General features: G+C 42.0%; 1 protein-coding gene across 8 annotated transcripts in view; it reads left to right on the top strand.

Annotated features, from left to right (window-relative positions):
- Positions 1-18929, top strand: part of LOC140389711 (uncharacterized) — a 201990-nt gene that overhangs the window by 137384 nt on the left and 45677 nt on the right. For 4 of the 8 annotated variants that reach the window (XM_072474143.1, XM_072474142.1, XM_072474148.1 and 1 more), the window contains 9 exons: positions 290-478; positions 2384-2572; positions 4475-4663; positions 6567-6755; positions 8659-8847; positions 10750-10938; positions 15847-15972; positions 17033-17158; positions 17360-17485. In XM_072474143.1, coding sequence (XP_072330244.1) covers positions 290-478; positions 2384-2572; positions 4475-4663; positions 6567-6755; positions 8659-8847; positions 10750-10938; positions 15847-15972; positions 17033-17158; positions 17360-17485 — 1512 coding nt within the window. The remainder of the gene's footprint in view (positions 1-289; positions 479-2383; positions 2573-4474; positions 4664-6566; positions 6756-8658; positions 8848-10749; positions 10939-15846; positions 15973-17032; positions 17159-17359; positions 17486-18929) is intronic. The other 4 variants (XM_072474145.1, XM_072474144.1, XM_072474146.1 and 1 more) reach the window with 4 other exon arrangements.

The following is an 18929-nucleotide window of genomic DNA, read 5'->3' as shown; positions in this document are numbered from 1 at the left end:
AGATACGTTAGTTCAATCTGATCACAGAGTCCCTTGTAATTCTCCACCAAAGGAGCATTGGTCGCCGGAGGGGGGCGAGGAAAATCAGGAAATGCAATCTCTCCGGAGAGAATCAACTTTTCCAATTCTCTCTGGGTTTTCGACCTGCGTCTCCATTCCTCTGACAGCAATCACAAGATGAAACTCACCCCCACATTTTTCAGGATTACCATCATGGTATTTATGTCGGATCAGGTAAAAATAAGCTCATTTTATATTTAACGACTAAAGTTTCATCTTGTTTCTACAGCTACATCAACTGATCCTACAAGCACTCCTGCTGAGACATCTGCTAGACCTGTACTGTCAACAACAACAACCTCAATATTTACACTCCCAACAATAGCAGCAAGTACAACAAAACCAACAACTATAGAGAGTTCCACTCAGCCACCGACAAGTGAGTCCATAACAACAGCAATCAGTTCAACAACAGGAGGTAAGAAGCAAGGAAATTGTCATTCTGAGGTGTTTTATACGCTATGTTCTGGAAAGAAACCAATTGCAGGATGACTTTGATCAGAACCATAAGAAACATTTTTCAGTGTAATCTCGTGTGAATATTGTCTACATAGAATGAAGAACAATATTGTATGAGAACATTATTGGTGAACCTGCCAGTTTGAAATATGCCGAGCTCCTCCTGACACATTTTAAAAAAGCCCAGTCCAAAACGCCTTAGTTACAGTACCACATACTGCTTCATCTATTTTTTCTGACAGTCACACCAAACATTGCAACAATGGAAACCATTTAGTTCTGCAAAACATAAATGACTGCATTATGGCCCTGAAATGTATCTTTAGTCACTTCAGTAACAACTTATACAGGTAGCAACTCTTCACCATTTATGACCATTACATGACAATTGCAACAACTGTTCAGATCAACAACAAGGCTTAGCTGTGGACCTGTTTCTAACAGCAATTTGTTGCTCACAGAGCAGAAAATAATGTCTACAATGTTTAGCAGCCTCTGGAGACAAAAGTCCTCAATTCAAGTCTCAGTTTTGAAAATCTTCTTTTGGGAGAATAAATCTCCCTGCTTGTAAAATTAGTTTTTCAGCTCCTGGCAGGTAATTGGCAGAATGCGCCATTAGAAGCTAGTTACACATGACTCAACAGGAATTAGCTTTATCATGGGCTTTAAACTATGAAAAGTGATGAAGAGGTGATGTTCACAATAAATTATTGAATTTTATGTTGACACTATCTGTTGTTATCGGCCAGGGTTTAGCGAACTCCAAAGTGTATCATGGATTTCACCTGAACCATGACTTTTACGAGATTGTGGTATGGGGAGCACACGGCCAACTACAGGTGTGGTGCAGCAGAAATTTACAAGTCATTTTAAAAGCAAAACAATGTTTATTCTATGAACTCAATTAACCTTTTTAAAACATACAGTGAACATCTTAGCAACCATCAATTCAAATACACCCCCCAAAGAATACAACATTCAAAGTAATCCTTAAACTTTCCTTTTAAAATCCATAAGACAAAAATACTTTTTACAGAAGCACATCAGGTTTAAGTTCTCTACTGAGAGCAGTTATCACTCTGAATTCACCAAATGATCTAGAGATAGTCTTTAGATTGCAGAGAGATCGAAATTACACCTTCTTTGGCTGGCTTCAGCTCGAACACTAAAACAAAAGAAAAACACAGACACACCCAAGCTTTTCCTCAAAGCAAAACCATAACGCAGAGCCAGAGCTCAGCTCCACCCACACTCTGACATCACTGCAGCCACTTGAGCAGACAAACATTTCTTAAAGTGACATTCCCATGACACCTCCCCCCAAGAAAGATATAAACCATCAACTTCAAGATGGTTTCATTTTTCACCTTTTCACTTTTCTTTCAGAAATGCAGACAGTAAATATACTTTATCGTTTCAAAAAAAAAACAACACACACAAACAGGTATAATAACATAGTCCACTTTAGTTCTTCCTCCACCTAGAATCCTTCTCGATTGATAGACTCTTTGAACAAGAAGGTCTTTGCACGATCCATCCATTTCTCTATGCCTCGGCATTTCTCTTTAAGGTCAGATACGTTAGTTCAATCTGATCACAGAGTCCCTTGTAATTCTCCACCAAAGGAGCATTGGTCGCCGGAGGGGGGGGCGAGGAAAATCAGGAAATGCAATCTCTCCGGAAAGAATCAACTTTTCCAATTCTCTCTGGGTTTTCGACCTGCGTCTCCATTCCTCTGACAGCAATCACAAGATGAAACTCACCCCCACATTTTTCAGGATTACCATCATGGTATTTATGTCGGATCAGGTAAAAATAAGCTCATTTTATATTTAACGACTAAAGTTTCATCTTGTTTCTACAGCTACATCAACTGATCCTACAAGCACTCCTGCTGAGACATCTGCTAGACCTGTACTGTCAACAACAACAACCTCAACATTTACACTCCCAACAATAGCAGCAAGTACAACAAAACCAACAACTATAGAGAGTTCCACTCAGCCACCGACAAGTGAGTCCATAACAACAGCAATCAGTTCAACAACAGGAGGTAAGAAGCAAGGAAATTGTCATTCTGAGGTGTTTTATACGCTATGTTCTGGAAAGAAACCAATTGCAGGATGACTTTGATCAGAACCATAAGAAACATTTTTCAGTGTAATCTCGTGTGAATATTGTCAACATAGAATGAAGAACAATATTGTATGAGAACATTATTGGTGAACCTGCCAGTTTGAAATATGCCGAGCTCCTCCTGACACATTTTAAAAAAGCCCAGTCCAAAACGCCTTAGTTACAGTACCACATACTGCTTCATCTATTTTTTCTGACAGTCACACCAAACATTGCAACAATGGAAACCATTTAGTTCTGCAAAACATAAATGACTGCATTATGGCCCTGAAATGTATCTTTAGTCACTTCAGTAACAACTTATACAGGTAGCAACTCTTCACCATTCATGACCATTACATGACAATTGCAACAACTGTTCAGATCAACAACAAGGCTTAGCTGTGAACCTGTCTCCATCAGCAATTTGTTGCTCAAAGAGCAGGAAATAATGTCTACAATGTTTAGCAGCCTCTGGAGACAAAAGTCCTCAATTCAAGTCTCAGTTTTCAAAATCTTCTTTTGGGAGAATAAATCTCCCTGCTTGTAAAATTAGTTTTTCAGCTCCTGGCAGGTAATTGGCAGAATGCGCCATTAGAAGCTAGTTACACATGACTCAACAGGAATTAGCTTTATCATGGGCTTTAAACTATGAAAAGTGATGAAGAGGTGATGTTCACAATAAATTATTGAATTTTATGTTGACACTATCTGTTGTTATCGGCCAGGGTTTAGCGAACTCCAAAGTGTATCATGGATTTCACCTGAACCATGACTTTTACGAGATTGTGGTATGGGGAGCACACGGCCAACTACAGGTGTGGTGCAGCAGAAATTTACAAGTCATTTTAAAAGCAAAACAATGTTTATTCTATGAACTCAATTAACCTTTTTAAAACATACAGTGAACATCTTAGCAACCATCAATTCAAATACACCCCCCAAAGAATACAACATTCAAAGTAATCCTTAAACTTTCCTTTTAAAATCCATAAGACAAAAATCCTTTTTACAGAAGCACATCAGGTTTAAGTTCTCTACTGAGAGCAGTTATCACTCTGAATTCACCAAATGATCTAGAGATAGTCTTTAGATTGCAGAGAGATCGAAATTACACCTTCTTTGGCTGGCTTCAGCTCGAACACTAAAACAAAAGAAAAACACAGACACACTCAAGCTTTTCCTCAAAGCAAAACCATAACGCAGAGCCAGAGCTCAGCTCCACCCACACTCTGACATCACTGCAGCCACTTGAGCAGACAAACATTTCTTAAAGTGACATTCCCATGACACCTCCCCCCAAGAAAGATATAAACCATCAACTTCAAGATGGTTTCATTTTTCACCTTTTCACTTTTCTTTCAGAAATGCAGACAGTAAATATACTTTATCGTTTCAAAAAAAAACAACACACACAAACAGGTATAATAACATAGTCCACTTTAGTTCTTCCTCCACCTAGAATCCTTCTCGATTGATAGACTCTTTGAACAAGAAGGTCTTTGCACGATCCATCCATTTCTCTATGCCTCGGCATTTCTCTTTACGCTCAGATACGTTAGTTCAATCTGATCACAGAGTCCCTTGTAATTCTCCAACAAAGGAGCATTGGTCGCCGGAGGGGGGCGAGGAAAATCAGGAAATGCAATCTCTCCGGAGAGAATCAACTTTTCCAATTCTCTCTGGGTTTTCGACCTGCGTCTCCATTCCTCTGACAGCAATCACAAGATGAAACTCACCCCCACATTTTTCAGGATTACCATCATGGTATTTATGTCGGATCAGGTAAAAATAAGCTCATTTTATATTTAACGACTAAAGTTTCATCTTGTTTCTACAGCTACATCAACTGATCCTACAAGCACTCCTGCTGAGACATCTGCTGGACCTGTACTGTCAACAACAACAACCTCAATATTTACACTCCCAACAATAGCAGCAAGTACAACAAAACCAACAACTATAGAGAGTTCCACTCAGCCACCGACAAGTGAGTCCATAATAACAGCAATCAGTTCAACAACAGGAGGTAAGAAGCAAGGAAATTGTCATTCTGAGGTGTTTTATACGCTATGTTCTGGAAAGAAACCAATTGCAGGATGACTTTGATCAGAACCATAAGAAACATTTTTCAGTGTAATCTCGTGTGAATATTGTCTACATAGAATGAAGAACAATATTGTATGAGAACATTATTGGTGAACCTGCCAGTTTGAAATATGCCGAGCTCCTCCTGACACATTTTAAAAAAGCCCAGTCCAAAACGCCTTAGTTACAGTACCACATACTGCTTCATCTATTTTTTCTGACAGTCACACCAAACATTGCAACAATGGAAACCATTTAGTTCTGCAAAACATAAATGACTGCATTATGGCCCTGAAATGTATCTTTAGTCACTTCAGTAACAACTTATACAGGTAGCAACTCTTCACCATTCATGACCATTACATGACAATTGCAACAACTGTTCAGATCAACAACAAGGCTTAGCTGTGAACCTGTCACCATCAGCAATTTGTTGCTCAAAGAGCAGGAAATAATGTCTACAATGTTTAGCAGCCTCTGGAGACAAAAGTCCTCAATTCAAGTCTCAATTTTGAAAATCTTCTTTTGAGAGAATAAATCTCCCTGCTTGTAAAATTAGTTTTTCAGCTCCTGGCAGGTAATTGGCAGAATGCGCCATTAGAAGCTAGTTACACATGACTCAACAGGAATTAGCTTTATCATGGGCTTTAAACTATGAAAAGTGATGAAGAGGTGATGTTCACAATAAATTATTGAATTTTATGTTGACACTATCTGTTGTTATCGGCCAGGGTTTAGCGAACTCCAAAGTGTATCATGGATTTCACCTGAACCATGACTTTTACGAGATTGTGGTATGGGGAGCACACGGCCAACTACAGGTGTGGTGCAGCAGAAATTTACAAGTCATTTTAAAAGCAAAACAATGTTTATTCTATGAACTCAATTAACCTTTTTAAAACATACAGTGAACATCTTAGCAACCATCAATTCAAATACACCCCCCAAAGAATACAACATTCAAAGTAATCCTTAAACTTTCCTTTTAAAATCCATAAGACAAAAATATTTTTACAGAAGCACATCAGGTTTAAGTTCTCTACTGAGAGCAGTTATCACTCTGAATTCACCAAATGATCTAGAGATAGTCTTTAGATTGCAGAGAGATCGAAATTACACCTTCTTTGGCTGGCTTCAGCTCGAACACTAAAACAAAAGAAAAACACAGACACACCCAAGCTTTTCCTCAAAGCAAAACCATAACGCAGAGCCAGAGCTCAGCTCCACCCACACTCTGACATCACTGCAGCCACTTGAGCAGACAAACATTTCTTAAAGTGACATTCCCATGACACCTCCCCCCAAGAAAGATATAAACCATCAACTTCAAGATGGTTTCATTTTTCACCTTTTCACTTTTCTTTCAGAAATGCAGACAGTAAATATACTTTATCGTTTCAAAAAAAAAACAACACACACAAACAGGTATAATAACATAGTCCACTTTAGTTCTTCCTCCACCTAGAATCCTTCTCGATTGATAGACTCTTTGAACAAGAAGGTCTTTGCACGATCCATCCATTTCTCTATGCCTCGGCATTTCTCTTTAAGGTCAGATACGTTAGTTCAATCTGATCACAGAGTCCCTTGTAATTCTCCACCAAAGGAGCATTGGTCGCCGGAGGGGGGGCGAGGAAAATCAGGAAATGCAATCTCTCCGGAAAGAATCAACTTTTCCAATTCTCTCTGGGTTTTCGACCTGCGTCTCCATTCCTCTGACAGCAATCACAAGATGAAACTCACCCCCACATTTTTCAGGATTACCATCATGGTATTTATGTCGGATCAGGTAAAAATAAGCTCATTTTATATTTAACGACTAAAGTTTCATCTTGTTTCTACAGCTACATCAACTGATCCTACAAGCACTCCTGCTGAGACATCTGCTAGACCTGTACTGTCAACAACAACAACCTCAACATTTACACTCCCAACAATAGCAGCAAGTACAACAAAACCAACAACTATAGAGAGTTCCACTCAGCCACCGACAAGTGAGTCCATAATAACAGCAATCAGTTCAACAACAGGAGGTAAGAAGCAAGGAAATTGTCATTCTGAGGTGTTTTATACGCTATGTTCTGGAAAGAAACCAATTGCAGGATGACTTTGATCAGAACCATAAGAAACATTTTTCAGTGTAATCTCGTGTGAATATTGTCTACATAGAATGAAGAACAATATTGTATGAGAACATTATTGGTGAACCTGCCAGTTTGAAATATGCCGAGCTCCTCCTGACACATTTTAAAAAAGCCCAGTCCAAAACGCCTTAGTTACAGTACCACATACTGCTTCATCTATTTTTTCTGACAGTCACACCAAACATTGCAACAATGGAAACCATTTAGTTCTGCAAAACATAAATGACTGCATTATGGCCCTGAAATGTATCTTTAGTCACTTCAGTAACAACTTATACAGGTAGCAACTCTTCACCATTCATGACCATTACATGACAATTGCAACAACTGTTCAGATCAACAACAAGGCTTAGCTGTGAACCTGTCACCATCAGCAATTTGTTGCTCAAAGAGCAGGAAATAATGTCTACAATGTTTAGCAGCCTCTGGAGACAAAAGTCCTCAATTCAAGTCTCAATTTTGAAAATCTTCTTTTGAGAGAATAAATCTCCCTGCTTGTAAAATTAGTTTTTCAGCTCCTGGCAGGTAATTGGCAGAATGCGCCATTAGAAGCTAGTTACACATGACTCAACAGGAATTAGCTTTATCATGGGCTTTAAACTATGAAAAGTGATGAAGAGGTGATGTTCACAATAAATTATTGAATTTTATGTTGACACTATCTGTTGTTATCGGCCAGGGTTTAGCGAACTCCAAAGTGTATCATGGATTTCACCTGAACCATGACTTTTACGAGATTGTGGTATGGGGAGCACACGGCCAACTACAGGTGTGGTGCAGCAGAAATTTACAAGTCATTTTAAAAGCAAAACAATGTTTATTCTATGAACTCAATTAACCTTTTTAAAACATACAGTGAACATCTTAGCAACCATCAATTCAAATACACCCCCCAAAGAATACAACATTCAAAGTAATCCTTAAACTTTCCTTTTAAAATCCATAAGACAAAAATATTTTTACAGAAGCACATCAGGTTTAAGTTCTCTACTGAGAGCAGTTATCACTCTGAATTCACCAAATGATCTAGAGATAGTCTTTAGATTGCAGAGAGATCGAAATTACACCTTCTTTGGCTGGCTTCAGCTCGAACACTAAAACAAAAGAAAAACACAGACACACCCAAGCTTTTCCTCAAAGCAAAACCATAACGCAGAGCCAGAGCTCAGCTCCACCCACACTCTGACATCACTGCAGCCACTTGAGCAGACAAACATTTCTTAAAGTGACATTCCCATGACACCTCCCCCCAAGAAAGATATAAACCATCAACTTCAAGATGGTTTCATTTTTCACCTTTTCACTTTTCTTTCAGAAATGCAGACAGTAAATATACTTTATCGTTTCAAAAAAAAAACAACACACACAAACAGGTATAATAACATAGTCCACTTTAGTTCTTCCTCCACCTAGAATCCTTCTCGATTGATAGACTCTTTGAACAAGAAGGTCTTTGCACGATCCATCCATTTCTCTATGCCTCGGCATTTCTCTTTAAGGTCAGATACGTTAGTTCAATCTGATCACAGAGTCCCTTGTAATTCTCCACCAAAGGAGCATTGGTCGCCGGAGGGGGGGCGAGGAAAATCAGGAAATGCAATCTCTCCGGAAAGAATCAACTTTTCCAATTCTCTCTGGGTTTTCGACCTGCGTCTCCATTCCTCTGACAGCAATCACAAGATGAAACTCACCCCCACATTTTTCAGGATTACCATCATGGTATTTATGTCGGATCAGGTAAAAATAAGCTCATTTTATATTTAACGACTAAAGTTTCATCTTGTTTCTACAGCTACATCAACTGATCCTACAAGCACTCCTGCTGAGACATCTGCTAGACCTGTACTGTCAACAACAACAACCTCAACATTTACACTCCCAACAATAGCAGCAAGTACAACAAAACCAACAACTATAGAGAGTTCCACTCAGCCACCGACAAGTGAGTCCATAACAACAGCAATCAGTTCAACAACAGGAGGTAAGAAGCAAGGAAATTGTCATTTTGAGGTGTTTTATACGCTATGTTCTCGAAAGAAACCAATTGCAGGATGACTTTGATCAGAAACATAAGAAACATTTTTCAGTGTAATCTCGTGTGAATATTGTCAACATAGAATGAAGAACAATATTGTATGAGAACATTATTGGAGAACCTGCCAGTTTGAAATATGCCGAGCTCCTCCTGACACATTTTAAAAAAGCCCAGTCCAAAACGCCTTAGTTACAGTACCACATACTGCTTCATCTATTTTTTCTGACAGTCACACCAAACATTGCAACAATGGAAACCATTTAGTTCTGCAAAACATAAATGACTACATTATGGCCCTGAAATGTATCTTTAGTCACTTCAGTAACAACTTATACAGGTAGCAACTCTTCACCATTCATGACCATCACATGACAATTGCAACAACTGTTCAGATCAACAACAAGGCTTAGCTGTGAACCTGTCTCCATCAGCAATTTGTTGCTCAAAGAGCAGGAAATAATGTCTACAATGTTTAGCAGCCTCTGGAGACAAAAGTCCTCAATTCAAGTCTCAGTTTTGAAAATCTTCTTTTGGGAGAATAAATCTCCCTGCTTGTAAAATTAGTTTTTCAGCTCCTGGCAGGTAATTGGCAGAATGCGCCATTAGAAGCTAGTTACACATGACTCAACAGGAATTAGCTTTATCATGGGCTTTAAACTATGAAAAGTGATGAAGAGGTGATGTTCACAATAAATTATTGAATTTTATGTTGACACTATCTGTTGTTATCGGCCAGGGTTTAGCGAACTCCAAAGTGTATCATGGATTTCACCTGAACCATGACTTTTACGAGATTGTGGTATGGGGAGCACACGGCCAACTACAGGTGTGGTGCAGCAGAAATTTACAAGTCATTTTAAAAGCAAAACAATGTTTATTCTATGAACTCAATTAACCTTTTTAAAACATACAGTGAACATCTTAGCAACCATCAATTCAAATACACCCCCCAAAGAATACAACATTCAAAGTAATCCTTAAACTTTCCTTTTAAAATCCATAAGACAAAAATCCTTTTTACAGAAGCACATCAGGTTTAAGTTCTCTACTGAGAGCAGTTATCACTCTGAATTCACCAAATGATCTAGAGATAGTCTTTAGATTGCAGAGAGATCGAAATTACACCTTCTTTGGCTGGCTTCAGCTCGAACACTAAAACAAAAGAAAAACACAGACACACTCAAGCTTTTCCTCAAAGCAAAACCATAACGCAGAGCCAGAGCTCAGCTCCACCCACACTCTGACATCACTGCAGCCACTTGAGCAGACAAACATTTCTTAAAGTGACATTCCCATGACACCTCCCCCCAAGAAAGATATAAACCATCAACTTCAAGATGGTTTCATTTTTCACCTTTTCACTTTTCTTTCAGAAATGCAGACAGTAAATATACTTTATCGCTTCAAAAAAAAACAACACACACAAACAGGTATAATAACATAGTCCACTTTAGTTCTTCCTCCACCTAGAATCCTTCTCGATTGATAGACTCTTTGAACAAGAAGGTCTTTGCACGATCCATCCATTTCTCTATGCCTCGGCATTTCTCTTTACGCTCAGATACGTTAGTTCAATCTGATCACAGAGTCCCTTGTAATTCTCCAACAAAGGAGCATTGGTCGCCGGAGGGGGGCGAGGAAAGTCAGGAAATGCGATCTCTCCGGAGAGAATCAACTTTTCCAATTCTCTCTGGGTTTTCGACCTGCGTCACCATTCCTCTGACAACAATCACAAGATGAAACTCACCCCCACATTTTTCAGGATTACCATCATGGAATTTATGTAGGATCAGTTTAAAATAAGCTCATTTTATCTTTAACGACTAAAGTTTCATCTTGTTTCTACAGCTACATCAACTGATCCTACAAGCACTCCTGCTGAGACATCTGCTAGACCTGTACTGTCAACAACAACAACCTCAATATTTACACTCCCAACAATAGCAGCAAGTACAACAAAACCAACAACTATAGAGAGTTCCACTCAGCCACCGACAAGTGAGTCCATAACAACAGCAATCAGTTCAACAACAGGAGGTAAGAAGCAAGGAAATTGTCATTCTGAGGTGTTTTATACGCTATGTTCTGGAAAGAAACCAATTGCAGGATGACTTTGATCAGAAACATAAGAAACATTTTTCAGTGTAATCTCGTGTGAATATTGTCAACATAGAATGAAGAACAATATTGTATATTGAGACAAACGTCCTCAATTCCAGTCTCAGTTTTCAAAATCTTCTTTTGGGAGAATGAGTCTCCATGCTTGTAAAATTAGTTTTTCAGCTCCTGGCTGGTTACTGACAGAATGTGCCATTAAATGGCTAGTTCCACGTGACTGAACACGGATTAGCTTTATCAGGGGCTTTGGACTGTGAAAAGTGGTAATTAGGTGATGTTCACAACAAATTCGTTATTTTTATGTTGATTTTATCTGTGAAGAATGCAATAGCATATTTTCTGGAGAGTAGGTTATATTTGATTGAAACTCCTGATGTTTTAAATTTACTTCTTCATGCCAGAGGTTGATATCAGATTTACTCAGGAATAACATTGAGGTCTGATCGTCTCATTATTAACATTTTCTAGAAATCCAGAATGCACATTGAGGTATGACTGAAAGAGCAGACACCCATTAGTCTGTTGAAATAGCTGCACTCAATGAAAAATATTGCTTGATTGACAGCTTCCTCTCTGAGATCTAATTCTTCATTGCTCAATGTTTATTTATGCAAGGAACATCGGTATCAATTACTTGCACTTTCTGGTTGTTTGACATATTTTTGGGTTGTCGAAAAAGGAGTTTTTATAGAAAGTTATGAATGAATGACTTGGTTAGAAGTGTTTTGACACATGGCATTGATATTAATGGGTTTATTGGTTCTGTACAGGGTTTATACTGGGTAAATGGGCATTGAAGTGCATAGTTTGGCATGTAGAATGGGAGTGAAATTTGTGGATGGACGGAGGGAAATAGTCTAGCATGAACAGTATAAAGAGTCAACTGGGCATGGGTGGAAAGGTATGAGATGGCATGAATTGGCATAAAAAGGCATTGGGAGTGTGTGGAGGTGTGTTAGGATAAGGACTCAAGTGATACTTTTAGCTTTATCGGCCCAGATGTTCCAATGTTCAGAGGGTTATACTTGAAGATACCTCAGAATATGCAATGGGATTGCCCAGACGTTCCCCGAAAACCATTGCATGTGAATTGCTGGGAATGTTTAAATTTCCATTGGACAATTGCCTTGCTCCTGCAATCCTCTGAATGTTTGATTTTAATTGAATGTTACAGTTGGTTCAGATTCTCTGAGCAGAATAATTACACAGGAAAAATTAGACAAGTCGGAAAACCATTTCAAACTCCTGGGTAACACTACCATTTCCCCCCCTGACTAGCGCCCCCCCCCCCCACCCTCCAAGCCACCAGCTAGCCCATCCCCCCACCACTGACCATCGAAACTCTTCATCACCACATACAAACCCACCACGCCTTACCAAGCAAACCCAGATGGGAGAATTCCAGCCTCTGATTGAATTTAAAACTATTAATTTGTTGTCTCAGCATCACAGATGAACTAACAAGATTTTGAAACTGCAAAAACGCAAAGACATCATGAATAAATATTAGGGGTGGAATTTTATTTTTCAAAATGTCAGCTCAGACTGAAAACTGTCCTGAAGCTGGTCAGTTGCACAAAGTTTTCTCTCCAGATCTCGAGTCTCTTTAAAGAAAGTAAGTGAGTGGGTGTGGTTTACACTGTCCCCCTGCAGGAGTAGGGCCTAACGGAGTCGGCATCCGGCTCTACAGAGATCGGGGCGCCATCATTAAAGGGCGGCCTGATCAGAACTTAAGTTTCACTCTCCCCCACCCTGTCCTGGACACTCAACAGGGGTTCCCTCCAGCCCGACAATAACCCGAGACACGCCCCAAAGACAATCAGCGGAGGGTCCTCACCGGGATGAAATATACCCACATTCCCCCACGGACAATCATCGGGGGCTCCATTCCAACCACCACCACGGCAGTATTGCCTGTTACTTGGCAGCCTTGTCCTAAGCCTCAGCCAGCGCCTGCACAGAATGCCCCAGGCCTTGGACATGCTGATGCATAGCCTAATCCCTCGCCCCAATACCTCTACCGCGGACGCCACCCGTGTGATGTTGGCCGGGATAGCATGCATGGTCGGCACCACCTCCTGCTCCTGCACATGGTCGGACTCCTCCAACTGCACCTGCAGTTACTGGATGCTCGCTGACAACCCCTCGTGTAGTCCCTGGCTCTGCGACCGCATCTCCACAATTGATGGGACCGTCCGTTTCAGAAGCCCAAAACCCTCTGGACGGCAGCTACTTCCTGGGGTCAGCCCACCCTCTAACCGTCCGCCCCCTTGGGTGTTCTTATCTCCACATGATGCTCTGTGTTGTTCACACCAGAGAGTGTCCTAGGGGCCCAACCAAGGTGAGTGGCTCTGGGATGGTGGAGGGTGTTGGAGACAGCTGTGATGGGAAATCTGTGTCAAAATTGGCCCGAGCTCCGGGGGTGTCCAGAATCTCTGATCGAGGGCTGCCGTCCGAGCTGCTCTGCGTGGAGTGGTGTAGGAGTGAGGGTGGGGGGGTGAGGGTTGTAGCGAGGATGAGGGTGGGATTGAGTGTAAGTGTGGTGATGAGGGTGGTATTGACGGTAAGTGTGGTGGGGGGGGGGGTGAGGGTGGGGTTGAGAGTGAGGACGGTGTGGGGGTGGTGGTGAGGGTGGGGATGGTTTTGAGTATGGTGGTGAGGGTGGGGTGGATGTGGTGATGAGGGTGGAATGGGGTGGTGTATGGGTGGTAGTGTGATGGGTGTTGTGGGTGGTGAGGGCGGTGGTGAGGGTGAAGGTGAGGGTGGTCATGAGGGTGGGGTGAAGGTGGTGTGGGATGGTGTTGTGGGGGGGTGGTGAGGGTGTCTGTGTGGTGGTGAGGGTGTTGGGATGGTGGTGTGGGGGGTTGCTGAGGGTGGTGTTGAGGGTGGTATGGGAGGTGGTGGTGAGGATGAGGTTGGGATTAAGAGTGAGGGTGTATTTGAGGGTGGTGTGGGGAGTGGTGGTGAGGATGAGGGTGGGATTCAGGGTGAGGGTGTAGTTGAAGGTGGCGTACGGGGTAGTGGTGAGGATGAGGGTGGCATTGAGGGTGAGGGTGTAGTTGAGGGTGGCGTGCGGGGTGGTGGTGAGGATGAGGGTGGGATTGACGGTGAGGGCGTAATTGAGGGTGGCGTGGGGGGTGGTGGTAAGGATGAGGGTGGGATTGAGGGTGAGGGTGTAGTTGAGGGTGGTGGTGAGGTTGGAGGTGAGGGTGGTGGTGAGGATGGAGGTGTGGGTGGTGATGAGTGTGGTGTGGGGGTGTTGTGGGTTGTGGTGAGGGAGGGGCTGAGGGTGTTGTGGGGGTGGTGATGAGGGTGGGGTGAGAGTGGTGGTGAGGGTGGGAGTGAGGGTGGGGTGAGAGTGGTGGTGAGGGTGGTGTGGGGTGGTGGTGAGGGTGGGAGTGGAGATGAGGGTGGTGATGAGGGTAGGGGGAGAGTGGTGGTGAGGATAGTATGGGGGTCGGGGTGAGGGTGGGGGTGGGGGTGTTGCGGGGGTGGTGGTGTGGCGGATGGGGTCATGACTGTTTGGGACGGCGGTTAGTGCCAGGAGCACAGTGTGGCCTACTCACTCTGGCTGCCCTGTGGAGGTTGTGCAGTTTCTTCTGGGACTGCATGCCGGTTCGGATGGTATTGCCCATGGCATGACCGCCTCTGCTATCTATGGTGAGGCATGGCAGACGACGGCAACTGGCGGCCTCCTTCCGGGCCGTGGTATTAGGTTGCCCGCCTCTCCTCCCTAGCGTCCTGGAGGGTCTCCAGCTTAGCATCCTGCTGTGGAGATGTCCTCCTCACTGCCATCTTCTTGGCTGGGATGATATGTGTGGGCAGCACACTAGCACAGTGGCTAGTACAGTTGCTTCACAGCTCCAGTGTCCTAGGTTCGAGTCCTGGCTTGGGCCACTGTCTGTGTGGACATGTTCTCCCCATGTTTGTATGGGTCTCCTCCGGGTGCTCCGGTTTCCTCCCACAGTCCAAAGATGTGCAGGTTAGGTGAATTGGCCATGCTAAATTGCCCTTAGTGTCCAAAAAGATTGGGTGAGGTTACTGGGTTACGGGGATAGGGCAGAGGTGTGGGCTTAGGGAGGGTGCTCTTTCCAAGAGCTGGTGCAGACCCGATGGGCCAACTGGCCTCCTTCTGCCCTGTAAATTCTATGATTCTATGATTCTATGAAGTATGCATATGCGGCTGCAGCTTGTCAACCTCCTGAATGTCCAAGTGGCACCGCTGCTCGCCCCTTAACAGTCGCTGAATTGGTCCAGGTGCAGCACCAGTTTTGCTGTCATGGAATTCCACGAATCCTGAGCTGACGTCAACACTAGGTCTCAGGAACGAAGAATCTAGCCCAAGGTCTTTCTGTTGCTTCTCAGCAAAACAACAAGAGGTTATTGAGCATCAATGTGGATGGAATGTGGTACCCTCATCGCGGAAGGATCAGAATGTTCACTGCAAGAGAATCGATAAATTTGTCATAGTTATCAGTCCGAGACCTCTGCTCATTTCAACACAGCATCGCGCACTTCCGTTGATCTATAAGAGTGTCTAATTTCAATTCTAGTGAAAATTGAATATAGGCAGGCCAAAAAAAATACGAGCAATGAAATACAAATCCTTTTCTTAGAATAGTGGTGGACAAATGACCCTCGTGCCTTTCATTAATAGTTCCCTTCCGATCAGCATTGAAAATGAATGTTGCTGCCATTGGCCAAGACTCTTAACCTGGTGGTTGTGAGCCTTACCTGGGTCCGGTATGAATACCAAAATGCCAGTTGCAAGTTCCCCTAGGTTTAAAATTGACCCTGAGACACTCATAACTGGACTTTTTTCCACAGATATCGATGAATGCGTAACCAACACGTCAACCTGTCAACAAATCTGCACCAATACAATTGGAAGCTTCAATTGCAGTTGCCATCCTGGATTTAGCACCAATGTGACAAACACTTCTCTTTGTGATGGTAGGAAATCTTCAATCATTCAGATTCTCAGAAACGTTTGATTTGATAAATACGCAAAGTCAAAACACTCTCAATGTCCAGAATATTCTAGGCAGCTGCTAAAATTCTCTTTCTATTGTTTCACCATTAAAACAAAAAGAGGCTAACAGCAATTATCTACCGATACGCATTAATGATATTTTGATTGCACATTGCAGTTTCCATTGTGGTAAATTCATATACTGCCAGAAAATTACAATTATGATTCAGAATTTCTGATCAATGTCATGCGTTTTGTCCTTCTGGACTTGACAAATTTTAGGGATGCTTATTGTTTAGAATCAGTGGGCGTTGTATTATTGTAACTTAATCATGACAGGAGCAGAACAGCTGGCAAAGAGAATCGATACATTAGACACAGTGATCTTGTCTTGAGACCACTGCTCATTTCTGCACAGCTTGCGTTATTGCACGTCTCTCAATCTTATGCAGTAAGAAGTGCGCAATTTGAATTTCAATAGAGCACCAAGAAACATGACTTGCCAAAAAAGAATGTATGTTTGAAATTAAACATATTGTTCATGAAATGGTTTGTATTTGGGTAATTCAGCCATTCAGGGAGATTATTAAAACGATAATCTATCTCTCATTATGGACATGGTTTTTGCACAATGGATTTGCCAATAATGAATATTTTTGTCCCTTACTCTGAAGGGCAACTGCAACTTTGTCGGCTATGGAGGGCAGATGGAAAGCCTCAAAGAAAATAAAACCGTAAAAATTATTTGGGAACAATGTAACCAAACTCTCTTTTTGTGGGAAATGCAAAACCAACTATATTTATCATTGAATAACAGAAGAATCTAACACGATAGATTTCTGAAGGATGTGCTGGACGTGTGTGATGTAGATTAAAAATGAGTGGTCACATGCGAATCAAGCTGAACAAGGAATAACTGGATACATATTTTTTCCTTGTGAGCCTTACCTAGGCTTGGTATGAATAACAAAATGTCAGTTGCAAGTTCTCATCGGTCTAAAATTGACCCTGAGACACTCATGAATGGACTTTTTTCCGCAGATATTGATGAATGTGCAACCAACATGTCAACCTGTCAACAAACCTGCACCAATACAATTGGAAGCTTCAATTGCAGTTGCCATGCTGGATTTAGCACCAATGTGACAAACACTTCTCTTTGTGATGGTAGGAAATCATCAAACAATAGATTCTCAGAAATGTTTGAATTGCTAAATACACTTAGTCAAAACACTCTCAATGTCCAACATAGTCTAGACGGCTGCAAAAATGCTCTTTCTATTGTATCACCATTGAACAAAAAGAGGTTAATTAGTGGTCAAATTTGAATCCAGCTCAACAAGGAATAACTGGATATGTTTTTTGCAGATATCAATGAATGTGCAACCAACACATCAACCTGTCACCAAATTTGCACCAATGCAATTGGAAGCTTCAATTGCAGTTGCCATCCTGGATTTAGCACCAATGTAACAAACACTTCTCTTTGTGATGGTAGGAAGCCTTTAAACACACAGCCTCTTAACAATTTGGGAATAACACTCCACCTAACAGCTCTCAATACCCTGCAAAGGATAGCATATTCTAGACGGCGACAAGCAAGGTCTTTATCTTGCTTCGCAGTTAATCAATAAGAGGTTATCGACAATAATCTGCCTATATGCGGTCAATAAACTTTGAGCGCAGGTTATAGATTCCATTGTGAAAAATTCTTCGACGGTTAGGAAATTGCAATTAAGATTCATCATTTTGGATCAACGGAATGTGCTTTAGGCATCTGAGTTTGTCATTTCTCAGGTTGCTGATTATTGAGCATCAATGTGGATGGAATCTGGTACCTTGATTGGGGAAGGATCAGAATATTCACTGTAAGAGAGTCGATCGATTTAAGATGGTGACTGATAGCCATTTAGCTGCTGTTGTATAAAGAGTCATAGGTACTGCTCCTTCTCACAAACACCTTTATTTTCCTTTAACAAAAACTCTATCATGACATCACATGCTCCAAAGGCCACGTTAAGCTTCTTTACATATCAGTATCAATTATTGGATACTTAACATAAATGAGACATTTAGTTGGAATGTCTCTTAACCCAGTCCTTAACAGTCTCCCCTTCCTTGGAGAAAAAAAATAACTTGGTGCAAACAAAATTAAAAGAAACTCAAAAACACACTTAATTTCCACCCTTCTTTTTTTTTTCAGTTTTGGAAGGAAAAAAAACAAAGTCACAGAAACAGGCGCCCTTCATTAACAATATCCAAAGGTTTCTGTGAACTAGCCCCTCTTTTCGTAAAACAGTCAGACAATTGATAGCTACTCTCGACCCATTTAATTTTTGCTATTTCCCCTCTGTCCAACATCTGCTTCAAACTTACAAAGTCAATCTTTAAACTTTTCTCGTTAAATTAAGGAGTCGGGCGGTGCGGAGGAATTTGTCTAGGTTCGCGTCATTGTCCTGCAGGTCATGGCTGCAGATGGTGACATTATCCAAGTACAGGGACGTGGCCCGCAGCCCGTACTGGTCCACCATTCGGTCCATTGTTCGTTGGAAGACCAAAACCCCGTTGGTGACGCCGAAGGGAACCCTGAGGAAATGGAAGAGGTGGCCATCTGCCTCGAAGGCAGTGTACTGGCGGTCTTCCAGCTGGATAGGGAGCTGGTGGTACGGACTTCAAGTCTACCTTAGAGAAGACTCGATACTGCGCAATCTGATTGACCATATCAGATATGCGTGGGAGGGGGCACGCATCGAGCTGCATGTATCGGTTGATCATCTGACTGTAGTCGACTACCATCCGGTTCTTTTCCCCGGTCCGGACGACCACCACTTGCGCTCTCCAGGGGTTGTTGCTGGCCTCGATGATCCCTTCCTTCAGGAGCCGCTGAACCTCTGACCTGATGAGGGCCCTGTCCTGAGCGCTCCGGGTGGGGACGGGC

This window comes from Scyliorhinus torazame, chromosome 14, assembly GCF_047496885.1.
Source record: "Scyliorhinus torazame isolate Kashiwa2021f chromosome 14, sScyTor2.1, whole genome shotgun sequence".
In the NCBI taxonomy this organism is placed as follows: domain Eukaryota; kingdom Metazoa; phylum Chordata; class Chondrichthyes; order Carcharhiniformes; family Scyliorhinidae; genus Scyliorhinus; species Scyliorhinus torazame.
The sequence above is the reverse complement of the archived record's forward strand: the minus strand, read 5'-3'. Positions and strand labels throughout refer to the sequence as shown.